Source organism: Tigriopus californicus, chromosome 3 (genome assembly GCF_007210705.1).
Source record: "Tigriopus californicus strain San Diego chromosome 3, Tcal_SD_v2.1, whole genome shotgun sequence".
Classification (NCBI taxonomy): Eukaryota; Metazoa; Arthropoda; class Copepoda; order Harpacticoida; family Harpacticidae; genus Tigriopus; species Tigriopus californicus.
Genome location: NC_081442.1, coordinates 6,590,104 through 6,613,249, shown reverse-complemented (window position 1 = coordinate 6,613,249; position 23,146 = coordinate 6,590,104). Strand labels below are relative to the sequence as shown.

The 23,146-nt window shown below is 43.7% G+C and overlaps 5 protein-coding genes across 6 annotated transcripts in view; 4 read left to right on the top strand and 1 right to left on the bottom strand.

Annotated features, from left to right (window-relative positions):
- The window catches only part of LOC131878113 (anoctamin-4-like), a 44,373-nt gene extending 41,418 nt beyond the window's left edge, over positions 1-2,955 (top strand). The window contains exon 18 of the mRNA XM_059224015.1: positions 2,860-2,955. The gene's annotated coding sequence lies outside the window, so the exon portion shown is untranslated. The remainder of the gene's footprint in view (positions 1-2,859) is intronic.
- LOC131877837 (V-type proton ATPase subunit C-like) lies at positions 2,913-5,664 on the top strand. Its single transcript, XM_059223647.1, has 7 exons — positions 2,913-3,281; positions 3,627-3,726; positions 4,149-4,349; positions 4,472-4,727; positions 4,812-5,073; positions 5,151-5,309; positions 5,448-5,664. The coding sequence occupies exons 1-7, from the start codon at positions 3,204-3,206 to the stop codon at positions 5,547-5,549; spliced, it is 1,158 nt and encodes a 385-aa protein (XP_059079630.1). The 5' UTR covers positions 2,913-3,203; the 3' UTR covers positions 5,550-5,664.
- A 490-nt stretch (positions 5,665-6,154) lies between these two features.
- LOC131877845 (electron transfer flavoprotein regulatory factor 1-like) lies at positions 6,155-6,880 on the bottom strand. Its single transcript, XM_059223658.1, has 2 exons — positions 6,591-6,880; positions 6,155-6,413 (listed from the first exon to the last, which is right to left on the bottom strand). The coding sequence occupies exons 1-2, from the start codon at positions 6,633-6,635 to the stop codon at positions 6,198-6,200; spliced, it is 261 nt and encodes an 86-aa protein (XP_059079641.1). The 5' UTR covers positions 6,636-6,880; the 3' UTR covers positions 6,155-6,197.
- Positions 6,881-8,815: 1,935 nt separating this feature from the next.
- Positions 8,816-10,122, top strand: LOC131877844 (ubiquitin-conjugating enzyme E2 C-like). Its single transcript, XM_059223657.1, has 4 exons — positions 8,816-9,148; positions 9,301-9,436; positions 9,523-9,714; positions 9,829-10,122. The coding sequence occupies exons 1-4, from the start codon at positions 9,050-9,052 to the stop codon at positions 9,918-9,920; spliced, it is 519 nt and encodes a 172-aa protein (XP_059079640.1). The 5' UTR covers positions 8,816-9,049; the 3' UTR covers positions 9,921-10,122.
- Positions 10,123-13,147: 3,025 nt separating this feature from the next.
- Positions 13,148-22,147, top strand: LOC131877839 (tereporin-Ca1-like). Of its 2 annotated transcripts, XM_059223650.1 has the most exons (4): positions 13,148-14,794; positions 15,425-15,668; positions 17,111-17,433; positions 18,037-22,147. In XM_059223650.1, exons 1-4 carry the CDS (start codon positions 14,646-14,648, stop codon positions 18,053-18,055), a joined length of 735 nt encoding a protein of 244 aa, XP_059079633.1. In that variant the 5' UTR covers positions 13,148-14,645; the 3' UTR covers positions 18,056-22,147. The 2 variants fall into 2 exon arrangements, with proteins under 2 accessions (XP_059079633.1, XP_059079632.1); XM_059223649.1 differs by having other exon boundaries at positions 13,149-14,794; positions 17,111-22,147.
- Positions 22,148-23,146: the final 999 nt, after the last annotated feature.

Here is a 23,146-nt window from a genome sequence, read left to right as displayed (position 1 = left end):
CGCTGACTAAGAGGAATGACGGCATGAACATCAAGAAATTCTTTAATTTTGAACATTATGATCTTTTCCAACACCCTCGCGATATTTCAAGGAAGCATGGGTATCTTGAGGGAATTATTGCCCTGAATGTACCAAAAAGAAAAAAACGTGGAATATGAAGAGCTTCTACAGAAAACAAACCAGGTTATTATAGACGTTATTGCAATGCGTATGATAGCTCTGCTGGCTTGGCATTGTGGAAAAGACTGGTTAATTTCCCCTTATAACCGGACGAATGGAGGTTCATGGGGGTGAAAAGGGCACGCGCCAAAGATCGTCCAAAGCTTACCCTCCCCAAGCAACCAAGAAGTCAATTATTACCAGAATTGTTGAAACTTGGGAAAGACTGCCTGTGCACATTAGGGAGGAAGAAAACGAAGCTAAAGTGAAGGGTATAATCAAGACCTGGGACCTATCCAAAGAAGCAACAAAGACATTGTGAAACATATCTTTTTGTGATTTGGAATATGATAATCAGTAAGCTCGTTCAATAGGGACCATACACGTTTAAAACTGTATATCTCGTGTTCCTGCGACCAGAAATCAATAGGTCATTCAAGTCATTGAAACAACATTTTGGTATGACTAGCTTCAATCAAAGAAAACATTGCTACACAAGAAGCATATTCCAAGCTTTCCATTGCGTGAAAATATCAAACCTTAAACCATAAACTACATCGCCCTAAAGAATTCAGCTCTACTCAAGAGAGATGGTGATTGTTTTGTGGTAAAGACTTCATAAAATTTGGATTTTCTCTTCTCCTCACTCTGTGTCAGTTACATAAGCATTGGAAGATTTTCCAAATAGGCAATTAATCAATTGGGGGAGAAACATGGCGTAGTGGTTAGAACAGTTTGCTAGGCAAAAAAAAAATGATACCAGACATGACACTGCCTGTCAGAATTTGGATTTGAATGGTGGAATAACCGGGCGAGGCTCACTCCTTCTACCATGGGACCCACCAAAAAACTTGATTCCATTCTACGTAAACCTGTGAGTACACCCACTCGAAAAACAAATCAATTTCAAGCAGTATTTGATTGATTGATTGATTGATTGATTAACCTTTATTTCAGAAATAATTTATTCAAGCTTTGTTTCAAGTATTGAGAACCTGACATGTTCGGAAGTGTTTTTGGACACGAGTTGTCCTTCCCGGCAAAGGACTCCCATCGGAGTTTTCGAACATTGTTTTTTTAGAGTCAATAGTGTTTTTAAACCAGATACCTACCCCCAGCCTTTACTCCAAGAGTCGGCGAAGACGAGGGACCATCGCTGTTGTTTGCGTTTGTGGTCTCAGGGGGGAGGTAATTAGCAACTCGATTCCTTCATGGGTTGTCACAACCAAAGAGAAAATCGGGGCAGATATATTCTAGAGGTATACCATTTGGCCTTGGCTCAAGCATTAGTTTCTCTCAAGCAACTATATATTGACCAAATATGGTGTCCCGGCCCACACGTCCAAGCTGGCGCAAAACTTATGAGCCAAGAACTTCGCGGCCCTCTGGCCTAATAATTTCGGGCCGTCTTAAGTCCTAATGAGAACCCACTCGATTTTTAACTCTGGGGCGTCTTGGAGCGTGAGCCAAATAGAACTTCCCATCCAAACGTGGAATCCCTAAAGGTCAGCACCACCAAGAAGTGGGACAAAATGTCCTTGGCCTTCATCATGAAGAGTTACGCTACTGTTCAGCCTCGAGTTGAGGCCTTGATTGAGAATACTGGAGACCACATTGAATGAAAAAGTCAGATCTCAATATGCCTGACAAGCTATGTTTTGAACAACTTCTCAGAAGTTGCCTCTTACCGCCACTATTAGCTTATTTTAAAGGCCACTTAAATTTTCTAAATTTTGGTTCCCCATTCTCTATGATATTGAGTACAAGCGATTTATTAAAAGAACAAAATGAAACTGGAATGTGGCCTCAAACTTTGTTGATAATGTTCTGAAAAAAGGTTGAGGACAACCTCTACCTGGGTCTTAAACCGTTCCCGATGTTGAATACCATCTGCAATGCTCAAAAATAGAATCGATGAACAACGAACGAATTGGTCCAAAAAAAGTAACGAAAAATATTTGCCGAAAAAACAATAGTGCTTGGGCGATTCTTTTAACCTTCAAGTTCGAACTCGAGTTTGGATAAAGGATGCAACCACGTCATAGGGTGTCGAATTTTTAGGTCCATTGAATAAAGTATGCTTCAGCCCAATATATGTTTGAAGACAATAATGCTGTTGAAATGCGCAAAGAACAATTTTCAACGGTTCGAAAATCAACGCAAAGTTGGGCCTGGATTGAGATGAATGGGTTCCAAGGCAAATTCGATTTTTTTTGTATGTCAGGGATTCTTGGCGAAATCGACTTTCCTGGTCTCGAAAATGTTTCTTATATTTTTGTCCCGATCATCTGAGCGATCTCGAACCAGCTTGATCAGGATGGACCGTTGAACAAATGAAGGATTAAGGTGCATCCCGTGTTCTTTCGGCAGAAAGATGGCATGGCCATATTGATGAGTCGAGAGTGGCCACCCTGGAAAAAGATCACGAGTGTTCCGACAACTCCTGTCCGTGATTCAGGTGAGCCAAATGAGGCGATCGAAAGTCATAATTAGAGGACAATGGACCAATTGAGCCGGCCATATATCAAACCAGTGGGTGCCAGTTGATAGTTTTCGAGTTCAGAGGTAGATATCAATGGTCAACTTATATCAAAGAGTCGTTTTTCACCCGCTTCAGAGCCTTTGAGCTGGCTTTCAAGGGAAAACGGTGATGGTCTAGATATATTTGGCTCACATTTGGTGATCATTTGGCACTTTCAGCTGACAATGGAGTAGGCTAACTGAGGGCTGTCACTTAGAAGTCACACGTCTTGTCGAGCATCGGACTGATTGATCAAGGCCATCGATTCCGGGGACGCCTTCTTTCGCCTCCCTTCGCCTCCCTTGTGCCATTGGCTCTGAGGACGGAGAGCTAGGCCAGGTCATCCTCAATCTTATCGCCATCGGAGCATCGGAGCCTTTTCCGCCCGGTGTGGTGCTGCTCACGTTTGAGGGATTGGACCCCGTCTGCCCTTGTGTCCTCGCCGACCCGCTCATTGGTATCAACCCCCACGGGTTGAACAGGGTCTGTGTGTTTGTGTGTTTGTGTGAGTGCGTGAGACAGGATGAACGTGTACGAGTATTGGATCATCTCGGCTCCAGGCGACAAGACCTGTCAACAAACCTGGGATCGACTCAGTCAGGTCAGTCCAAAAGTCAGTCCAAAACCACACGCTCTGGCCTCTCCTCTCGTTTAGGCCTCTTACCTCAACCTAACCTAAAGCGATATTGATAAACCTTAAAGTCTTTATCCAAAACTTATAGCAACAATTGGGCATAACTTTAAAAATGACCACCGTCAACGTATTTTTTGTTTTGAACGCTAAGAGGAGAAAAGCCATATGTACACACGCCCATTAATCGAACTTGAGTTATTGAGATGCGGGTGTGATTGGAATCCATGAATATATGAGGGGTTCCGGGTTCAAACAAGACCCATCCATTGCTTTGAGGTGGTTCCGATTGATCTCACTCTGTATTGTTTATAGGCCACCAGCAAGCAGCAACTGTCTCCTGCCTGGAAGTTTCACATCCCTGATCTGAAAGTAGGCACTCTCGATCAATTGGTGGGACTATCCGATGATTTAGGTAAGTCAGCCGTCCTTTCTAGTGGACGGAAACTTTGAAGAGCTTCAATACCATTGCCTAGGCCTTTCGATTTCTTTTTCGGCTAAGGTCATTCGACAAGGATGTCAGCTTGAGGTCACTTCTCGTATTGTTGCTGCCGTTCGATTTGGCCCTTGGCTGGAAAACCGCATCGACCTAGTTCCTCATTTGATGTTGATTGTAATATATCTGGGCACGCCTGTGAAGTTTAACCCTTCATAGACGGCTCAAACCGAAGTTTTGTGCGGCATGTGAAATCTAAACTGGATAAGTTCAGAAGTCTTTCTGGGTGATTATTCTAGATTGGACAACATTGGAAGTGTTTAAGTGTGTTTAAATATGTGAATATGTGAATTTGATTGTGGTCAGGCCCTCTTAACATACGCCTGTTTTCTGTTTTGTAGCCAAAGTGGACATATATTGTGAACAAGTGACCCGCAAGGTGGCCAATTATTTAAGTGACGTTTTGGAAGATCAACGAGAAAAACTCTTGGAAAACTTGGTGGCCAATGGCATGGACTTGGCCACTTACTTGACTCGCTTTCAATGGGACATGGCCAAATACCCCATCAAGCAGTCACTCAAGAATCTGTCTGACATCATTGGTGAGTAGGTATTATACATGAGGGTTGTTTTTGCCGTCATCCGGACCGATGGCTTTCAAACACCCTTAACGAACGCACATTTGTAATCCACGAATCGAATGTTCAATGGCATTGCTTTACAGGCAAGCAGATTGGGCAAATTGAATCCGATCTGAAAAATAAGTCCCAAGGTTACAATCAATTGAAAACGAGTCTTCAAACCATGGAGAAGCGTCAAGGTGGCAACCTTTTAACGCGAAACTTAGGTGATTTGGTCAAGGCAGAACACTTCGTTTTAAATTCCGAATATCTTGTGACATTGGTGGTGGTGGTTCCTCACCCTCAACTCAACGATTGGCATAACAAATACGAGTCCCTGACCGATAAAATCGTCCCTCGGTAAGCCCAACTTGAATGAGAGAGGAGAAATCCCAAGTTCGTTGGAACAAAAGTAATTCATGGTGATACTTCTGATCATTTCAGGTCTTCGCAAATGATATTTCAAGACGCTGAAAACGCGCTGATGACCGTGACGATGTTCCAACGAGTTGTGGATGAGTTCAAGCACAAGGCTCGCGAGAACAAGTTCGTCGTGAGGGATTTCGTCTACAATCCCGAAGAACTTCAAGCGGGTAAGGACGAAATAACCAAACTGGCCACGGACAAAAAGAAGCAATTTGGACCGTTGGTGAGATGGCTCAAGGTCAACTTTAGTGAGTGCTACATTGCTTGGATCCATGTCAAGGTACGTCCTAAGATGAATATAGACTACTGTCACCACCACCATCAATAAGTAAATAACTCTTCCTGATTATACTTCAGGCCATGCGTGTTTTCGTGGAATCCGTTCTGAGGTTTGGCCTTCCCGTCAATTTCCAAGGCATGCTGCTTATGCCTCAAAAGAAGACGAGTAAAAAGTTGAGGGACACTTTGAATCAACTCTATTCACATTTAGATGCTGCTGCAGGATCCTCTCAAGAGGTATGATGAATTTGTATTTGCCTGATTTGTTTTGACTGGCTGCTATACGTAAAGGCGTACTCTTCATGGCAGTCTTACCTATTTATTTGAATAGCTTTTGTGGTTTTCCAATTCAAACTTCATTACTTACTTTTCCAGGCTGACGTACCCACTGGCCTTGGATTTGGACAGGCCGAATATTATCCCTATGTATATTTCAAGATTAATATTGACATGATCGGAAATCAAAGCGTCATGTAAAGAAGCATTTATTTAGAAATTTGAACTTTGATTTCCCCTGATTCTTGTCTCCTTTCCTCAATCTGTTATTGCTGAACTGTGAAAACATCATTGGAATAAATTTTGAAGCATTTGAGTGTGATTAAGCGAGTAAATTTTGCAACGTCTGTTTGATCAGTGGCAAATCGAACAGAGATATCTTGAATATTAGTAATAATAATACGAGGGGTAAATAAAGCAACACTTCAAGATACTTCCCGCCAATACGCCAAGGTAAACAAGTCTGACTCAAAAACCGACTCTGGGACCTTTTTGGTTCAATGGCATGGCCGATGGATTTGAGGTTTCCCGATTAGAGGAAGAAAGAGCATCAATTTCGTATAAATAAATGAACAGAGGGGACAGCTTCCCAGCCGAGCTGGAAAGTTATTGACTAAATTGGCCCACACGTATTGGGGTAGCAATGTATTCGAAATCGTCAATGTATTTAGAAACCATATAACTTGCTGCGAATAAAATGATTAAAATACGCTGGCAATGGATGGTGGAAATAGTTTTGCGCTAGCTTGGGCAAGATGGGGTGGGCGAGCCATTCATTGGTGAGACCCATCAACAGACTAATCTAATTCAGCGAGGAATTTTATTCTGAACTGGCAGCATCGGACTAATTCAAGGATCTAGGCTGCGGTCGTATCGCCGTTTGAGCGTGCGGTACTTTTTGAGCATGTACAGGGCCTCCAATTCCTTGACCACGTATTGTCCTTGGGCGATCAAAGCTTCAATGGTGTGCTCTTCCCGGACATCTCTATTTTTCATGAACACCCGATGGACATTAGCCTGGAATCCTCGGGGATTTTGGGGATAATCCCGTCCCAGATGGATCAGCTGAAAAGGCCAAAATCGCTTGATAAATAAAGTGGAATGAACAAAAGAGGAACCTGGCCTACATTGGATGTTGCTACCATTCACGATGGAGGATGATAAATGACAAATGGCGAGTGACATGATAAACGAATGGATGGATGGATGGATGGACGGGGCGGCGGGTGTCCTGGAACTCACGGTCTTATAGAGTTGGATCACTCGAGAGCGTTGGGAGATGGACATTTTGGTATTGGCATTGATTGATTGGCCACGGATTGGCCACGGATTGGCCACCAACGACGGATTTGATAGATGCGTCAAGTGCGTGACAACGGTGACAACCCTCAATCCTGTCTTTTTCGGAAATCAAGTCAAAATGTCACGGATTGTCGACCTGTCTGTCTGGGGTTTGTCCTGAGTTCAGATCGAGTCAGCTGACTCAAAAGGTCAGTTCTAATTGGCCGGACCAGGCCCAAAGAACAGGCCCAAAGAGCAGGCCTAGGGCTGTAAGGTCTTGTAAGGAAACAACAAATTGCCAGGATCTAACGGAGAGAGTGGATGTCCGCCATGGAAACTCACAGAGCTCTTTCATAGCATTTTCGATTTATAATGGATGTCCATCAATAACCAACAAGAAAATCACACTCAGTCTTACATTTGGTTGGATGTCAAATTTGATTAAGATTAATTGATAAGGAATCCCTCACCATTTCAGTTTTCATCTCATTTCATCTCATTTTTAGGTAATTGGCCAACCCATATGTTGCAGGCAGTATTCACATCGCAAGAAAAAAAATATGTCATGCAATCGTACAAGATGGCACCATTAACTGTTTTGATATATGTTGTGTTCCTGTCGTGGTCTAATCTGGAAATCGAAAGATGTGGAAACCCCAATCTTTTCCGATAATATGATGGCTAGATAAAGCTTTCAAATTCCTGTTTCACAGGCAACATGATTGAACTGTCTTTCCAACCCGACTGACGATTGCTTAGTGGGATTGGCAGTAGTTTCCTTTTTCATAGAATTCAGCCAAATCCATGCCAGACAATGAAAATAGACCCTTTACATTGGCAAATCCCCAATCTACCTCAACTTTCGATCACCGGCCAAGATTGTGTTGTTACCCGTTGGCACCAACGCTCAGGCTCCAGTCTTACTTTCAAGTTGGTTTGATCAAAATGATTGAAAACCGGATGGGCGCATAAGAGACTGACTCTCGTATCCATGTACAATATTGAGGAGAAAATAAAGAAGAGTAAAAAGTGAGTTTGTTGTGGTTTTCAATAAAAAAAAAAACCTTTGAGTTAGATTCATTCTAGTGAAGGTGGCGTCCATGGGCAGATGCTCGTTGAAATAAAAGATATGCACTTCAAGATTGCAAAAAAGAGGGGAACGCGGGGTCGTGGGTAGCGCACCGTCCCACCATGAGAGCGGTTCCCGATTCGAAACTTTTCCCTGACCTGGCTCTAGCAATTTTTTAGAGGCTAACCACTGCCATAGACTGAGCCCTAATGTGTTACGGATACCACAGGGCATATCGATATTAGGACATGGTTGACATGTTAGCGGCCTTCCTTAGCCATGCGGGGCTCACCCATCAAACCCTAGCACCCCAAGTAGGTACAAAAAAAGAATTGAGCGAGGCAAAATTGAAAGAAATTAACTTAAATGGAATTCAGTTTTTGCCCAACAAAGAGGCACAAGCCATACGAAATGACTCGTCAAGGCACGAATCATCGGTAGTAACTAGTAACGGCATTCATTTGAAACTGACTCGAATATTTCGAATAAAATAAATAGATAAATATTGTTTTGAGTTGTGGAAGTCTTTTTCATGGCATTGGCACGCCCTAATTTCACGTTACCCCGTTGAATGTCAGTGGGCCATGGAATTTGGCCCTTTTTAGGTCTTTTTGGACATAAGTGTATAGCCTCCCTGATGCCGAGGGTGTCACAGGCTAGCGGTGGTCTAATAACAATTAAGGCCCCAATCGGGGACCCGGGTGTGAACCGCCATCTGGTCATGAGGCTGAAAATGAATGTCAACGAAAACCAACACCCGCCCCATTACAACCTTTTCCCATCCTCTGTCGAAGGTGGCCTGAAACGGATTCAACATGGTCTTCGTACTGGTGGCCTGGAACAAATATGGCATCGGGGTCTGAGATTCAGCCTGCCTGTTTCTTTCTAACGGCTAAGCCGAATATTAGGGCAGCTAGCTGGCTGCTGCATTAGCCAGGCTCTGGCCGGTGAGGCAGGCATGGGTGCCGATCTGGTCTGCTTCTCCTTGGGCTGAGTAAGCGAATGAGCCAATGAGCGAGGGAGCGAGGGAGAATTTTGAAGAGGACCGCTATAATCAACACGCTAGGAGTTAGCTCAGACGGACGCTGATTCGCTGATTCGCTGATTCGCTGAATCAATTGACTGACGCCGGCTTTCCCCGGCTCTTGGGTCGGAGAGTAAGGCTGGTTGGATTGCTGGGGTCCGGGTGGGTGTGTCGTCGGTGTGTCGGTTGGGCGTCTGGAAGACCACCATCGTGGGCCCAGCCAGATCCATTGGTCCATTGAGTCTCCTCATCACCCGTGGGTACGTCGGGTGCGGGTGGTTTTAGTTTGGGTGGTGCCCCGACCCACGCCTAGATTCGGCTGGAAAGATGGCGCAGAATATCCAACCCCAGAGTTCGACTCATCCCGGCCAAGGACCGCCTCCCAAAGACTTGACGGGCGCCGAGGCCCGACCCGCCGGAGCCCAGGTGAGTAGAGCCCACCGTTTATTATTTAGCGGCTTCCATCGTATGGGGCGTGGTCGGTAGGCCGATAGTCCGTTGCCACTCCTAGACGGAGGTGTCGGAGCTCTGGCCCACCGCCGGGTTGATGCTGACCGCCAAGATTGATTTGCTTCTAGATTAACCAACGTCTGCAGCACGAGCTCATGTCCCTCATGATGGCCAACGACAAAGGCATCTCCGCTTTCCCGGACGGGGACAAACTCTTGAGTTGGGTGGCCACGGTCGAAGGTCCGCCCGGCTCCGTCTACGAGGGTAAGCCTGTCCAACACTTGCCTGACCCGCCTACCGGGCTGATCCTTTGGATCACGCGTCCTAATCGGCCCTTATTTTACATACAGGCATGTCCTTCAAACTGAAATTGGACTTTCCACCCGGGTACCCATATGTCGCCCCTATCGTGCGGTTTACCACGCCCTGCTTTCATCCCAACGTAGATCTACAAGGCAATATTTGTCTAGATATTCTCAAAGAAAAGTGGTCGGCCCTATATGAAGTCCGCACGCTGCTCTTGTCCATACAAGTTCTGCTCGGTAAGCATAGTGGGTGGGGGTTGAATGCGTGGGCGCGGATTAACCGACTGGGTGCTACTGGGGCGTTAATCATGTTTCCGACGAGGCATGATGATGGTTTGGCTCTAATTTAAGGTGAGCCTAACAACGAAAGCCCTCTCAACAGTCAAGCCGCCGCCCTTTGGTCTAACCCTCAAGCCTTCCGCAAGCATTTGACTCCAAAATGAACAAGCCTCCGGTCACCATGTTCAACCCAGCTCCCACACCTCTTTCCATAATGATAGACATGGGACAAGTAAACTAGCCGCAATGGTCCTTCATAATGGACTGAAATTCGTCTTGTACTCTTTCATATTCCTGTGTCCTAATCTCGACATCTTTCAAGCTGTTTCGCCTCACTGGGGTTAAAATTCACGATAAACAAAGTGAGATTGAATGCCTCGACCTTATTCATGTTCATCACTCATAGGACAAGTCGAGGCCCGTCTTCATTGAGCTTGAAGTATCTGTTCTTGAAATATGTTGTTGGCCTAGCTCAATTCATTGTGGGGACTAACTCTTTGGTTTGTGCCCTTTTGTTCTGAAGTATGAGATCTCATTGATCTTGGTATGGATGTCGTCTGATTGAGTTGAAAACTGACCAGCACTTTTGTTGTCAATCAGAGCTGTATAACTTTCGTGAAATTCGGTTGATTGGGATAAACCCTGCCCATTTCTACTTACGCCTTACGTCTCCACCTACTAGAGACGTCGTCGCCCTTGGCGACAGTCCATGACTACAGATTATCATTGATCACCAAAGGTATTATTCATGATCTTTTCATAAAATATACTTGAAAGGACCTCCTATTCATAGCCAAAATAAATGCTTTGAGATCCAAACAGGAAAGTCTTGAAACCTTTCAAATCACTACTTTCTCTTTGGGGGTCGGTTTCATTATTTTTTTTTCGGAAAACTAAAACACTGGATTGCTCTGAAAATCCGCACTTTGACAGCAGTGTCATTACTTTTAAAACAAGGTCAGACCAGTCTAAATATGCCGTTCGATCAATCCGTTCGACCATTCTACATTAGTTGCTTTGAATGAGAGGCTGTGCGAAAACTTCAGATTACACTGTCTGTCTCACTTATAGGAGTATCAATTCGAACGGTTATTTTTAGATCTCCGTCCATCAAAGGAAATGAGTGAATCTGGTTAAAGACTCAATCGTCCTACTTCCGAGAAATTCTAATTTGGTCAACATTTATCAGTTTTTTCGCCATTGCTGCAGTTCGGCCAAAACACGTTGCCAGAGTTATTCAAAACTTCCATGATTTTATCAATCCAGTCATACAACCAAGTAGTGAGAGATGTTTGGTTTTCCAATCCAACGGAGATCCCCTCCCACCTCACTCTGTTATACCTCAAGAGACATCCTGTCACAATGACTCAGGAATGTGCGAGGTCGAGTTTTAGAAATGCTTTTGGCCTCATATTATCCCACATCTGAATCCCTTCGATTTCAGTGAGTGGAGTAGAAGGCTTTTTCCATCAAGCATTACATTGTGGGTACTGTCAAAGTCGGAGTTGATTTCCACTGGCGCAAGAGGGCTATCTCATGGTCACACCTGTAAGGTGTTTTGTGGCCGTATTATGTACCCATAAAAGTAAGAGAAGAAGGCAGTTTTGACAAACAATGAATCACCTTTTTGAATTGCCTTTACTAATTCAAATAACCAACAGGTTTCAAATTCATTTAGGATAACTGAAATGCGAGCTCGTTGAGGTCAAAGCATCTTCAGCTGAGGGTAACTTCTAAGTTTTCCAAATATTGACAGTTGTACGAATCATTCGACCTGACGTGAAGTTTAGCTACGGATAGGATTTTTGTTTCCTATTTAAAGGAGCTGTCTCAACGTGGAGGAAAGTTCATTAGTGAATAAGATTCATTTTTCTGGGAGACTGCTATCAATCCTCACCATGTTCGTCGCGATAATTAATGATTAACCTCTTCCTGTAATAGATGTCGTACCGATTCAAAAATGTCTGAGAGAACACAGAGCATTCCTTCTATGTCGTATTACGATATCTTCTTCAATAGGGTGGAAGTAATTCAAGAAAATTTCCTTAAACTTCAATGAAAAGCCGTATTGGGATGCATACCTACCGAAAAGGGTGTTGAATTTGTGTAGCTTATTCAATTCTTCAATTCAAGCCGGAGTCTTGAGATGGGCATGCCAAAACTCGGTCCACGGCTTACTTAGAAATGCTAGCAGAGTTTTTTCAACCGTGAGCCTCGTTTTAGCCCACTATTTTTGCACGGGTCCACAATTGATAACACACAAAGTTTCAACAAGGGCTGTTAGGATGAACAGAAGTTCTGGCCACAATAAAAGGGCTCGAACCTGCTCCATTCTGAACGCCATATGTGGAAACACATGTTGTTAAAGGGCAAAAAATTTCAACATTCGAAGTTGAGGCCCGAAAAGGTTAAGTTTTCATAAAACAAAATCGATATGGTTGGAGGTGTCTTTGTGACAAAATCGTGTCATGTCTAGCAGACGGCCATGAACCAACAAGGGAAAAAATTCGAGTTTTGGAGCACAGGCTGATCAAGTTTGACACTTTGCTACCTCCAGCGGCCAGATGATGATCCGCTAGAACTTTGGACTTGGTTTTGCGGTCAAGCTGAAGTGGATAGATACTCTGGTAACAGATTCATTAGAAATCCAAAAAAATCACTCGCTAAAAAGTTGCTCAAAATGTTCCACAATTATTAATGAACCATGGCAAAATTTAACGGATATGCAGTCGGCGACGATCTTGTGGTGCACAGTGGACACTCTGAACCATTAAAATGCATGTAATTGTGGCGACTGGAGGCTAGCCTCATTCGAAGAACAACGCAATTCAATGACTCGGTTAAAAGTCGTCAATGTTCAACCTAAACCATCCATAATCTATCCATACTATGTACAGTGGTTCTTGCGCATACCCTTTACAATTTGACTCGTTTTGACTCAAAAAGATCAATCGTTTTCAAACGGGTCATCATCCCCGAACCAAAAACAATTTGCCCGGACACACAAGAATCGGTTTCGATTTTTATTATTAAACATTTTCGCATCATTTGATCTCACGCCAGTGAAACAGAATCCCAAAAGAAAATGTCCCAGACCAACTAACTTTCGGAGATATTAGGTGACAAGTGGATTGACACTTGAGGACAGCCTGATCTCTGCATGTATAGCCCGTTAGTCGATTTGTCCGTCGGTCTGTCCATGGAGTCCACCCATGGGGGATTAGGAAGGCTGTCTCCGTGGCGGTTAGCTGGGTAGTTTGGTAGCTAGCTGGCTGGGCATTGATTTGCTGCTCTTTTCTCCGTTTGTGATTTGAGTGTATGATGTCAGCGCAGCAGCCTCAGCCTCGAGGACTACCGCCGCTAGCCAGTTCCACCTACTACCTTCATGCATGCACGTAGTCCACGTACATCGGTATGTGCGTATGTGTGTAAGTGGGTACGTGAGGGTAGACGAGTGGGTGAGTACGTTCGCCTGCGTGCGTGAAGCTTCCGGAGACGGCCGTGGATGGACCAGTTTAGCATAAAAACAGCAGCCTCCGCTGAGCACTTCGATCAATGTCATCGCTACGACAAGAGCCACTAGAACTACTAGAACTACAAACACTACAACCATAACTGCGAGTATTGGTAGTAGTGCGACTGCTGCTACTACTTCTACTACTGGTCCTAGTGCTAGGAGTTGGCCCGTTGGTTGGAACGGCGGTTTGTGCCCTCTAGTGGAACCTCATCAACCAATGGGTCCCACGCCACTCGAGCCTTGTCGCTCTCTCGCCCTCCGAGCACGATCGGGAGTCGGGACTCTCTATTCAGTCTCTGGGCATATCGCCATGCTCCGACGTTTGGCACTTCTGGCCCGTTCTCTTTTCTTGAGGAACCACTACTGAGAACCATAGAAATACTCGAGTACCAACCACTACGACGAGAACAACCAACCAACCAACCTACCTACCTACTGACAACAGTGCAGTGGTTTTTCTTTTCTGCCTTCTTCTTGTCATTGACGACGAGAAGAGAGACCAGACTGCATGAGCGAATGAATGAACCAACACAGCATCAGGAAGGCAAAACAAGGCAAGGCTCCAGGTTCTTCGAGAAAACACAGTTATTGCACAAGTAGTGACCACAACCACCTGAACCGAACTCGAAGTGCCTCCCTGTCTTGTTCTCGTGCCCCTTGCTCTTGCTCCTCCTCCTGCTCCTCCTCCTTCCCCTCCTCCTCCTCCTTGTGCGTTTACAAGAAGAATGAAATCTAAACTCGCCATGATCGAATGAGTGACTCGCCCCACGGCTGAGGGGTTTGATTTGCATCCGCTCTCATGTGTCTCATGTCTCTAGTGTGTCGGTGAAACCATGGAGCTCATGCTAATCGAGCACTTCCATAACGGAAGTAGCCTCAGTGTTCAGCAACACTACCACCAGCACCAGCAACAAAAACAACAACAACGACAACACAATCATCATCATCATCTTCACCATTATTATTACTACCGTCATCATTGCTAACTCATTGGCAAGATTCCGGAGATTCGAGTGGCTCATGCTGCAGTTGTGTTGGATTCGTCTGAGGAAGAAGATGTCGGACATGACGACATCCTCCTCATCCTCTTCGTCATCCTCCTCATCTTCATTATCGTCATCTTCGTTGTCATAGGTGGAGGGAGCTCGTCAGATTTGTGTTCGCTTGCTTGCTACTCCCAATGTGGTGGCCAATTGATCTTGAGCAGTGTCCTAATTAATGGCGTGCTTGTTGGGAGATTGCCTTTTCTGAAGGTGTCCTAGCTGTTGTTGCTGTTGTTGTCCTAGTCGTCGTCGTCGTCATCGTCATCGTTGTTGGTGGAGGTGATGCCCAGTAGAGTGGGTCGTGCTGGACCTGAGAAGATCAAGCAAAAATGCCTCGTGGAGGTTGTGAGGTCAGAACTCATCCTCAATATTACCGTCATCCGAAGCCTTGGAATGTAGGATTCCAAGTTTGGGGCATCTTCCTCATTAAATGCCTGTTAACTGCCATGGCCTATGACCATAAATATGTCTCCAAATTGTAAGTACAGGCTTGATGTGGCCAGCCACTCAGGTCTTTATAATGCATTATGAGTATATCTCGCTAACATGTCAATCGGCCACAAGCGTCAACCGGAACCAAATGTCTAAACTTCATGAAGGAAAAGCTGATTTGATCATGGTTTTGCCAGCTTTCCCACATGGAAGGAAAAGCATCCTAATCGTGACATTTTTACAATCAAGTATACTTCAGCTTGAGCCCAAATTCATCGATGCATATATTTCCCCCAAAACATGTAACCGAGTGCAAACTTGATTGCAATGAAATACCTTCAAAGTTTTATAAAGCTAACGATACTTCATCATGACTCAAATCTTTAAAACATGTGGGAATTTATGTTCCCTGTCAACGAAAGAACTTGCGGTTTTTTAGTTTGATAAACTTTCTCTTTTTCCTGCCATTGGTGGACTGAAAATGTCTTGTTCCATTTGCTTTTGAGAGAGCGGTTGAAGCAATTTATCGTTAAATTGATTTTCGTTACAATTTGATTTGTAATTTTGACAAAATAAGCTAAAATACGAACGCCCTTTTTCCCTTATTTCAGAAGTAAATGCATGTGCTTATACATGTCCTCCTGTTTTACTTTTATTTCTTAAATTGAATTTTCAGACTAGCCAATCAATCTTTAATCGACAATGGGGTCTCCATGCAAAATACGACACTGGTCAATCTTCGCCACAATGCCACTTTGATGGAAGAGTTTTCCGTGCGTTGTATCATCAATGTCGAGAATTGGACAGCGTGGAAACTCAAGGATGCCTTGTCCCACAATCATTGCGGTTACATTCATGAAGACTTCCAGGCGACTAATGTGGATCCAGGCTTTCGAGAAATCATGGTCGGGCATAAACAGGTGAGATTACAACTGTACCTTCCAATATCGGATTGAACCACGGGCTTACATCGATCCCAATCTTGCCCAACTGAGCTCATGTAGTACAGGATCAACATGATTTGAAATTGAAAATAACCGTTAGGCATACCGATCGTATCTCTCACTTTTAAAAGAAAATCGACATTAGGGCAAGTTATCTAACGGAATTAAATCGCGTAGGCATGTTGAAGGACCACGCAACCAAGTTGTCAAGAGAGGACTTTGCGTTTTGCGATTGCTCTGCCACTTCAAAGTTACTTCAACAAAAAGGATGAGCATTGAGCATCTAGGCCATTCACCTCGTTCGATCTGGACAAAAGTCTTAGGTCAAGCAAGTACCCTCTTTGGTTGTTGAGAGGATTCAAAGTTTTTTTCTCAGCCCGAACGCCGTCCAGACCTGTTGGATAAAAGAATAGTAGTGCTCGTCTTATCCTAAGTTTTCAATGGGATTATGCTCAACTTTGGTCCAACCTTGGGTCAAACTCGAGATCAAAGTGTCCCTACAAAATATGTTCCACTCGTGACACTTCTTCGTCCGTCTCAACCTTACATTGTGATTGAGGAAGACATTTGAGTCAATCATAAGATCCGACGAGGAGAAATGCTCCACATTCAGTACAACTACATCGCTTGAAGAGGGGTTCCAAACATTGGGGCTCAAAAGTAGGACGGGAAAAACTCTCGCCTTTGTGTCAATGGCGAGGGTCCTATAAACCATGTGCGTGAGAAAATTCATGGGTGTTGTTAAATTTTTCTATTATGCTGAACTAATTGACTAAGGCCTTGTAGGACTTTTTTTGCATTGGGGTCCTACGATCGGAGGGGCTAGCCAGCCATTAATTGCATTATCTATTTCCAAATTCCGTTAGACAGTGTCATGTCCGGTGTCTTCGTCTACGGATGTGGTCAGCGTCCAATTGTTTCATTGAGAAAGGTCGGAGAAAAGATTTGAAGTGGGGACCTCTCTCATGTTTGGAAACCACATTAACCACTACACCAGGTCGCCTCCCTAAAAAGGATTCCCTCCAGTAACCTGATTTGAGCCCTAGACATTTGAGGAGAAAGTTCTCACCCTTTACACATTACCTCTTAGACAGCTCGTTCATTTACATTAGCTTCTTACACATAAAAAGACGCAAGTTTGACCAAATTCATTTACAAAAGTAAGACAGGCTCGCTTACTTGAGTAAGTTGTGTACCGTTCAGGTGCCATCACAGCTAGCTAACTGTTCTATTTTTAACATTTACGATTCGAAGCCAATCGAAATTCGGTTTCCAATTGAAGTTAGATTGAGCTGAGTTCACCGTCTTCGTGATGGTGAGATCTCGTTTTCCCCCTCCACGCCCAAAATGAAGTTTCGTTACGAATGCCCACCCAGACTTCATATTTTCCAAGACTCTTACCTCCTTTACCTTTCCAGTCTGGAACGGCGACCGGAAGTTGTGGAACAGTGAGTTGGCAAATCGAACGTCTTGATACTCGATTGATTGTCATGTGGAGCGTGCCTTTCAATTTCAATCTCCACGACGCCTATTTTGCCGTGGGAATGATTTTTAACCGAGGACGATTCACATCATCTTCGTATTGGTTCAATCAAATGTATTACTCCGAAAAGGGGCCATACAAGAGGGGGCAGTCGGGCCAAACTATTACCTTCGAAAACTCTGCAATCCTGGTCCATGGGTACATGGAGCCCTCCACTTACCATCCGCTCTTGAACATATCAGTTGTCCCTCAAGTTAGGTATAAATTAGCACCAACCGTTTGGCAGCGCTTATACAGTGCCAAGAGATCAAGTCTTTTCATCTCGAGTAACCATTACCGGTTAGCTTCCGCAAAGTACCTTATCGTCTACTCTGCCATTCTTTGCATTTCAATATCGTGAACGTGGAAAATGGCAGAACCTAGACGGACTTCCCGAGTCGCTTTGGACTCATTGCTCAAGTAATTTCACTCCTCACATAGGGTGTGCTCGTATCATCGTCATCATCGAGGTGAAGAAAATGCGCCAAATTGCTCTTTCTGGTCAGAAATGAAGACAAAAAAGTAATCGATTTTTGAAACCACCACAGCGATAAACGTTGACAAATATTTCGCTTTGCCCCGAAACTTTTCTAGATAGTTGAAGATAGTAGCAAAATACATTGTGGGGCTTGAATCCTAAGCTCTTATCATGCAACCAACCAAAGTTGGCTCAAGAAGATCTTCCAGCCATTTTGAGCCTACCCCCTACCAGCCTTAATCTGCGAAAAAAACAACATATTTAATTGTCAATGTTTAGGCTAATCATGCGCATCCATTGCCGCCTAATCGAGATGATTCGACTAACTTCCTTTACTACTCAAGTCACCCTGGACCTGACTGATTTGTTGAACAACAACAAATTTGTTTGCCTTATGACTCAATTGCTGCAGTAAAACAACGCACCCACATTCCACAAACTGCCACGATGCGTATTGTAGTTCATGATTACTCGGTCAATCTAAAGATGCTATCGAGTTGACGCAGTACCTCAATCCGACCTGTCGAGTGCCACGATCCTAAAATCAGCAACTTCTTTCTCCCTCGGACTCTCTCCGAACGAAAAGTTCTCCTAGTTATCCCTCTTTCAAACCTCAAATGAGGCCCTCCCCCTTCCCTAGCCAACTGACACACATGCCACACCAAAGAGACTACTACTTCTACGACTACCACTACCCCTTCGCAATTTAGTTGTTCTGGACAATGACAATGCAGACACCATCACGAAACACAACACAAACAGCGACAAGAAATTTAAAACCTTATTGGACTTCATCCAATGCCAGTACAAAACAATTGTAGGTAGTAACGACAAGTGTCACAATATCTGTAACTTTTTTCAAGACCCGTGAGACCCGTCGTGAAGGGTAACGAACTTGATAGACGGCTCCAATTTCGACCACCTTCAACCCCCATCTTGTGATTATTGACTTTAGAACCCCAACCCATCCCGTCATCCCTATCAAGTGTTTCATACATACATAAACTTCAAATTTTCTTTCATTACCAAAGACTATCACCCTCCTTCTTCGAGCTTTCATAGATCCCAGATTTAATATTTAAAAATAACGATATTGATTTCTATTCCCCAAACAAACTGTCCCTCTATTAGGGTAAAGTTCAGTGCGTAGTAATCACCCCAAATGGCATAGTAAACTGAAACTGAAACCAAATATTCTATTCCTATTCCAATATCACAATCATCATGTATTTCAGCTTTTTATGTGATATCAATTCAAATATTGGTGATCAACTTTAACATTTCTGACTCCACAATCTTTCCAGTAGAAAAAATGTGGTCTCCTTTGCCATCCGAAGATAGCCCATAACTGTCTTTGAAAGTGTCTAGGACGGTTGCGTTTTTCCTTCTCCTCCTTCTCCTCCTCCTCCTCCTCCTCATTGCTAGTATTATTCTTAATATCAGTACTTGGTAATACTAACCGTAAGACTTTTGCCACTAACTCTAGTGTACGGCAAGAATAACATCAACATCATCATCCACCTCTACTACTTCTGCTACTGCTACTATTGCTACTACTAGAACTATTAGTACTACAGTCACCTCTCCTTCTCTATTACTTCTTCTATAACTATTGCTCCTATGATCATAACCATGATTCTACTATAACCAATTCCTATCATCAACTACCCGAATAATTGTCCTCCTGACAGTCCATGCAGTGACAGCAATAAATCCAATTTATACGAAATGCCGAATTCATTTTCTTTGTAAAGGAATAATTGTGAATGGTTAGGTTTCGACGCAAGAGCATTTTAGTCGTTTGAATAATTTGAACGAGCGTTTGAACCATCGCGAACCATGGGGAAAATAAATCCAGTTTTCTTTGAAAAGGCCTGGTCCAAGCTCATCCTGATATCTCAAGCTAGCTATTTTCTCATTATAGAATACTGTCTCTTTGTCCTTCGTTGCTAAAGGTTCCATCTTTGAAAAAGCCCCGTTCAAAAATCGTCCTAAAGGTAAAGAGGGGAGGGGGGAATATATTCATCAACAAGATTATCAAACATCATCAAGATGAAGATTTTTACTGTGATTTTCATTAGATTGACCTCACGTCATTTGGTATTTTTTGCTTTGACCTGGCTTTTTATCAAATGTAACTGATCCACTTCGTTAACAATTATTGCTCAGCCTTTTCTGATCACTTCCCTTACCACCTTAATTCCTTATTTTTGCCAAAGTGTCAGCCCTCTTCTGAGGTCAACGACATAAGCTGAAAGCTTCCGTTCATAGGAGGGATCGCCTAACTTCATACATCAATTCTTTTGCATTATGATAAGAACCCTACGTGTTTTTAGTGAATATTACTTCTCGCTCAGTGGCGTTTACCCATTCTAAAATGCCTAATGATTTTTTTACAAGTGTGTACTGTAGTTAGAGGCAAGCATCACCAAACGAAGGCATTGTTGTGCATCAATTGTCTCGGGAAGTTGGTGTGGTGATTGAAACAAGTTTTCCAAATTGTCGTTTTCTAACGATTAGCAGATCGAGCAGGACTGTAGAAGTGTCGGGAATGAAGAGAAAATCTGCACCAAGCATGAAGCTCCCATTTGGACTGAGGGAGTTTGTTGAATTGCCCACTACCTATAACTACAGCTCTCGGATATAATAGCCTGGCATAGGTTCTTTCGATCGTTCTTTCGTTCGTTCGTTCGTTGGTTCGTTCAGTAGAGCACCATGCGATTTTCAAGTCCCTGGCCATCCTCATCCTCATGATCCTCTCGATCCTCTCGATCCTCTCAATCCGTTGGAGGAGCGGCTCACAGCTGACAACCTGAATCGCCTCCTCCCCCTGACTCCCTGACGGCCTGACTCACTCACTGACCGACTTACCTGTCTCGTCGTTGTGGTCGCCGCACCTCCAACCGAATCCAAGCTCCTACCAATACTACAATCCTACTGCAACTCCACAAGCACCTCTTTTTCTCAAGTAGTTCACTAAGATTGCATTCAAGACCATAAAAGTCCCATTGAAGGGTGTGCCTTGACACCATGAAGAAGCTATTACTTACAACATTTAACGTGTATGTCTTTCTTCAAAGCCAAATAATCCAAGACGTGGTGGCGGCCTCGTCCATGTGTAGTGAATCAGACACCAAAGAGGCCGAGAGAGCCTTCAAGAATTGCGTGGAATCTTCTCAATCCAGTTTGGTGACCGCCTCAAACCGAGGCGATCTGGATCAAAATGGCTTGTGCGCAGAGCTAGACAGAATGTTCTCGTTGTGCCAGGACCAAAAACATCAGTTGGCGTTGTGCAAAGGGCGGGAACATGCCGAGAAGATTCAAAATATTCATGTGAGTGTCACTGCAGACATCATTAGATCCATCAATCGGAACATAGCACTGGATGAGTGCCATCTTGAAACCCTCACACTCGAAAACGGGCATCCGAGGGATGACCAAACAGTGGATGGCCACAACAACAACAACAACGATGATGATCACCATGAGGACCGGAGTGGTGATGGTACTGCAGCATTGCCCCCAAAGGCTGAACCCTGGCCTTCTGAATCTAAACCAAAGACCGCGTCGGAAACCAATGGGGCATCATCTTCTTTTGGCACTTTGACATTTCTGTCTCTGTTAATGTCAGGGGCTTTTATGTTCTGCATTTAAGGATCGTATTCTCCGAGTAATAGCAATTGCTTTCAATACCTTGCGCGCAAGTGATGAAATAGAAATTATGTCCGGTAGATTTTTGTCAAACTTCTTCCCTTTCTTTGTTTTACTTTTAAACTGAGATGTCTTACTCATTTTCATAATTGTGGTTAGATAAAAACATGCCATTAGCTCGTTAATACATAACAATAAGACTTGAAATGTTTAAAGGTACACATATCATGAATAGGTCTCAAATTTCATCCGAATCTGACAGTTCTTTTTACATTATCACTGAAACCATCTTGTGCGGCCACCTTTTTTGGGGGGACTTGTAATGTCAACAGTAACGCAGACTGTCTTGATTCTCTCAGCAGATATTGAGAACTGTGTGCCAGGCGGTTACATACGCGTATGTAGAATATAGTTCTTGTGGTTCACCAATTTGTCTAATTTCGACGCCCATTGATTACCAGTTCTAGGCCTGACCAGGCCTAAAAGTCAAGTACTTTTGGCCCTTTCCAACTCCCCCGAAATCCACAGCCTCTCGACTTTTAGTCCCAGCTACCCCTGAAACAAGCGGCCAATACCAGAGAGAGGGCAGCACACCTTGGAGGTCTGCACACCTAGGAGGCCTGCACACCTAGGAGGCTCGCACACCGTGGAGGCCTGCACACCTTGGGGGCCTTTCGGAGCAAGATCCTGGATGATTAGTACACATTTCTCAATGAATGGAATGCTGAGCAGCTAAAGCAAACCTACGTTACTGTGGTTATCCTTTGGCAAAAGAAAACAGAATACTTGTTGAAAAATGTTGAATACGCATTTTCTTTTGTAAATAAGGTTACTAAGGTATAATTTTGATTTGAAACAATTGAAAGCAATAATCCGTAAAATAAAAAAGAAATACAAATACAATCGGCAGAAATGTACTGTTCTTGGAACATGCTTTCCAGCCTATCGCAATCACTGGGCTTATAACGGCGTTTGGTTTCCTTTCTACGAGTACTAATGAGGCACAATTCTATACAAATGAAAACCGCTTTCATTAAAGCCGGCGGGCATCCAGGGATTAGGCATAAATTTCTAAGCACTGGATGTCGGACGATCGACCATTCTGTTGGATAAACAGTACAAAATATCGGTTTGTGATTAATTCCCAGTAGACCATCCATTAGACTGTTTTACCAAACGAGTGGTCGGTCGTCAGACATCCGTGTCTAGAAATCTATGGATCAACAGGACACCAAGACGTGTTTTAATGCTGTCCCACTTTGATTTGAAACAATTAGGAAGTAATAAGAGGAGGAAATAAAGAAAACTCTTCCAAACAATGGACAGAAATGGCCAAAGAGGGGAGACCAAAAGGGCGATGTTTTCACTTTGGTTACAAAGAACAAGCAAACGGGGTATAAATGCATAAATGAAGGAGGGAGGACTCAGTCATTTCATCTTATCTGTATAATCCAAAGGGCTGTTCTATGAATGACTTCCGATTGGTTGACAATACACGATACTGGGTCGTGTTCGGCGATTACTACTATATTTCCTTGGACGTTGTACTATTTGACAATGATCCAAACATTTATCTGGAAATCAATTCGCAGGAATGTAAATAATACTAAAGTGGGGAACGTTAAGTATTGATTAGCGGAGTTTCCAAGCATTCTCCTCCCTGCTTTTTCTTCATTGATCAAGGAATCATTTTGAATGTTATCCCACTCTCTCAGACTCACATGACGCAGCCCGTTGGAATATTGTTCAATTAATTGATTGCTGTGCAGGTAGACCAATCTCATTTCACGACCTGAGTCCAGT

Bases quoted from the DNA above. Each gene is read 5' to 3' on its own strand.
- LOC131877837 (XM_059223647.1), top strand. From the start codon at position 3,204: ATGAACGTGTACGAGTATTGGATCATCTCGGCTCCAGGCGACAAGACC. The intron at 4,350-4,471 runs GTGAGTAGGTAT...ATTGCTTTACAG, and splicing joins GAATCTGTCTGACATCATTG to GCAAGCAGATTGGGCAAATT. The intron at 5,074-5,150 runs GTACGTCCTAAG...ATTATACTTCAG, and splicing joins TTGCTTGGATCCATGTCAAG to GCCATGCGTGTTTTCGTGGA.
- LOC131877845 (XM_059223658.1), bottom strand. From the start codon at position 6,635: ATGTCCATCTCCCAACGCTCTCGAGTGATCCAACTCTATAAGACC. The intron at 6,414-6,590 runs GTGAGTTCCAGG...TGGCCTTTTCAG, and splicing joins TGATCCAACTCTATAAGACC to CTGATCCATCTGGGACGGGA.
- LOC131877844 (XM_059223657.1), top strand. From the start codon at position 9,050: ATGGCGCAGAATATCCAACCCCAGAGTTCGACTCATCCCGGCCAAGGA. The intron at 9,437-9,522 runs GTAAGCCTGTCC...TTTTACATACAG, and splicing joins GCCCGGCTCCGTCTACGAGG to GCATGTCCTTCAAACTGAAA. The intron at 9,715-9,828 runs GTAAGCATAGTG...CTCTAATTTAAG, and splicing joins GTCCATACAAGTTCTGCTCG to GTGAGCCTAACAACGAAAGC.
- LOC131877839 (XM_059223649.1), top strand. From the start codon at position 14,646: ATGCCTCGTGGAGGTTGTGAGGTCAGAACTCATCCTCAATATTACCGT. The intron at 14,795-15,424 runs GTAAGTACAGGC...TTGAATTTTCAG, and splicing joins CATAAATATGTCTCCAAATT to ACTAGCCAATCAATCTTTAA. The intron at 15,669-17,110 runs GTGAGATTACAA...TTACCTTTCCAG, and splicing joins TCATGGTCGGGCATAAACAG to TCTGGAACGGCGACCGGAAG.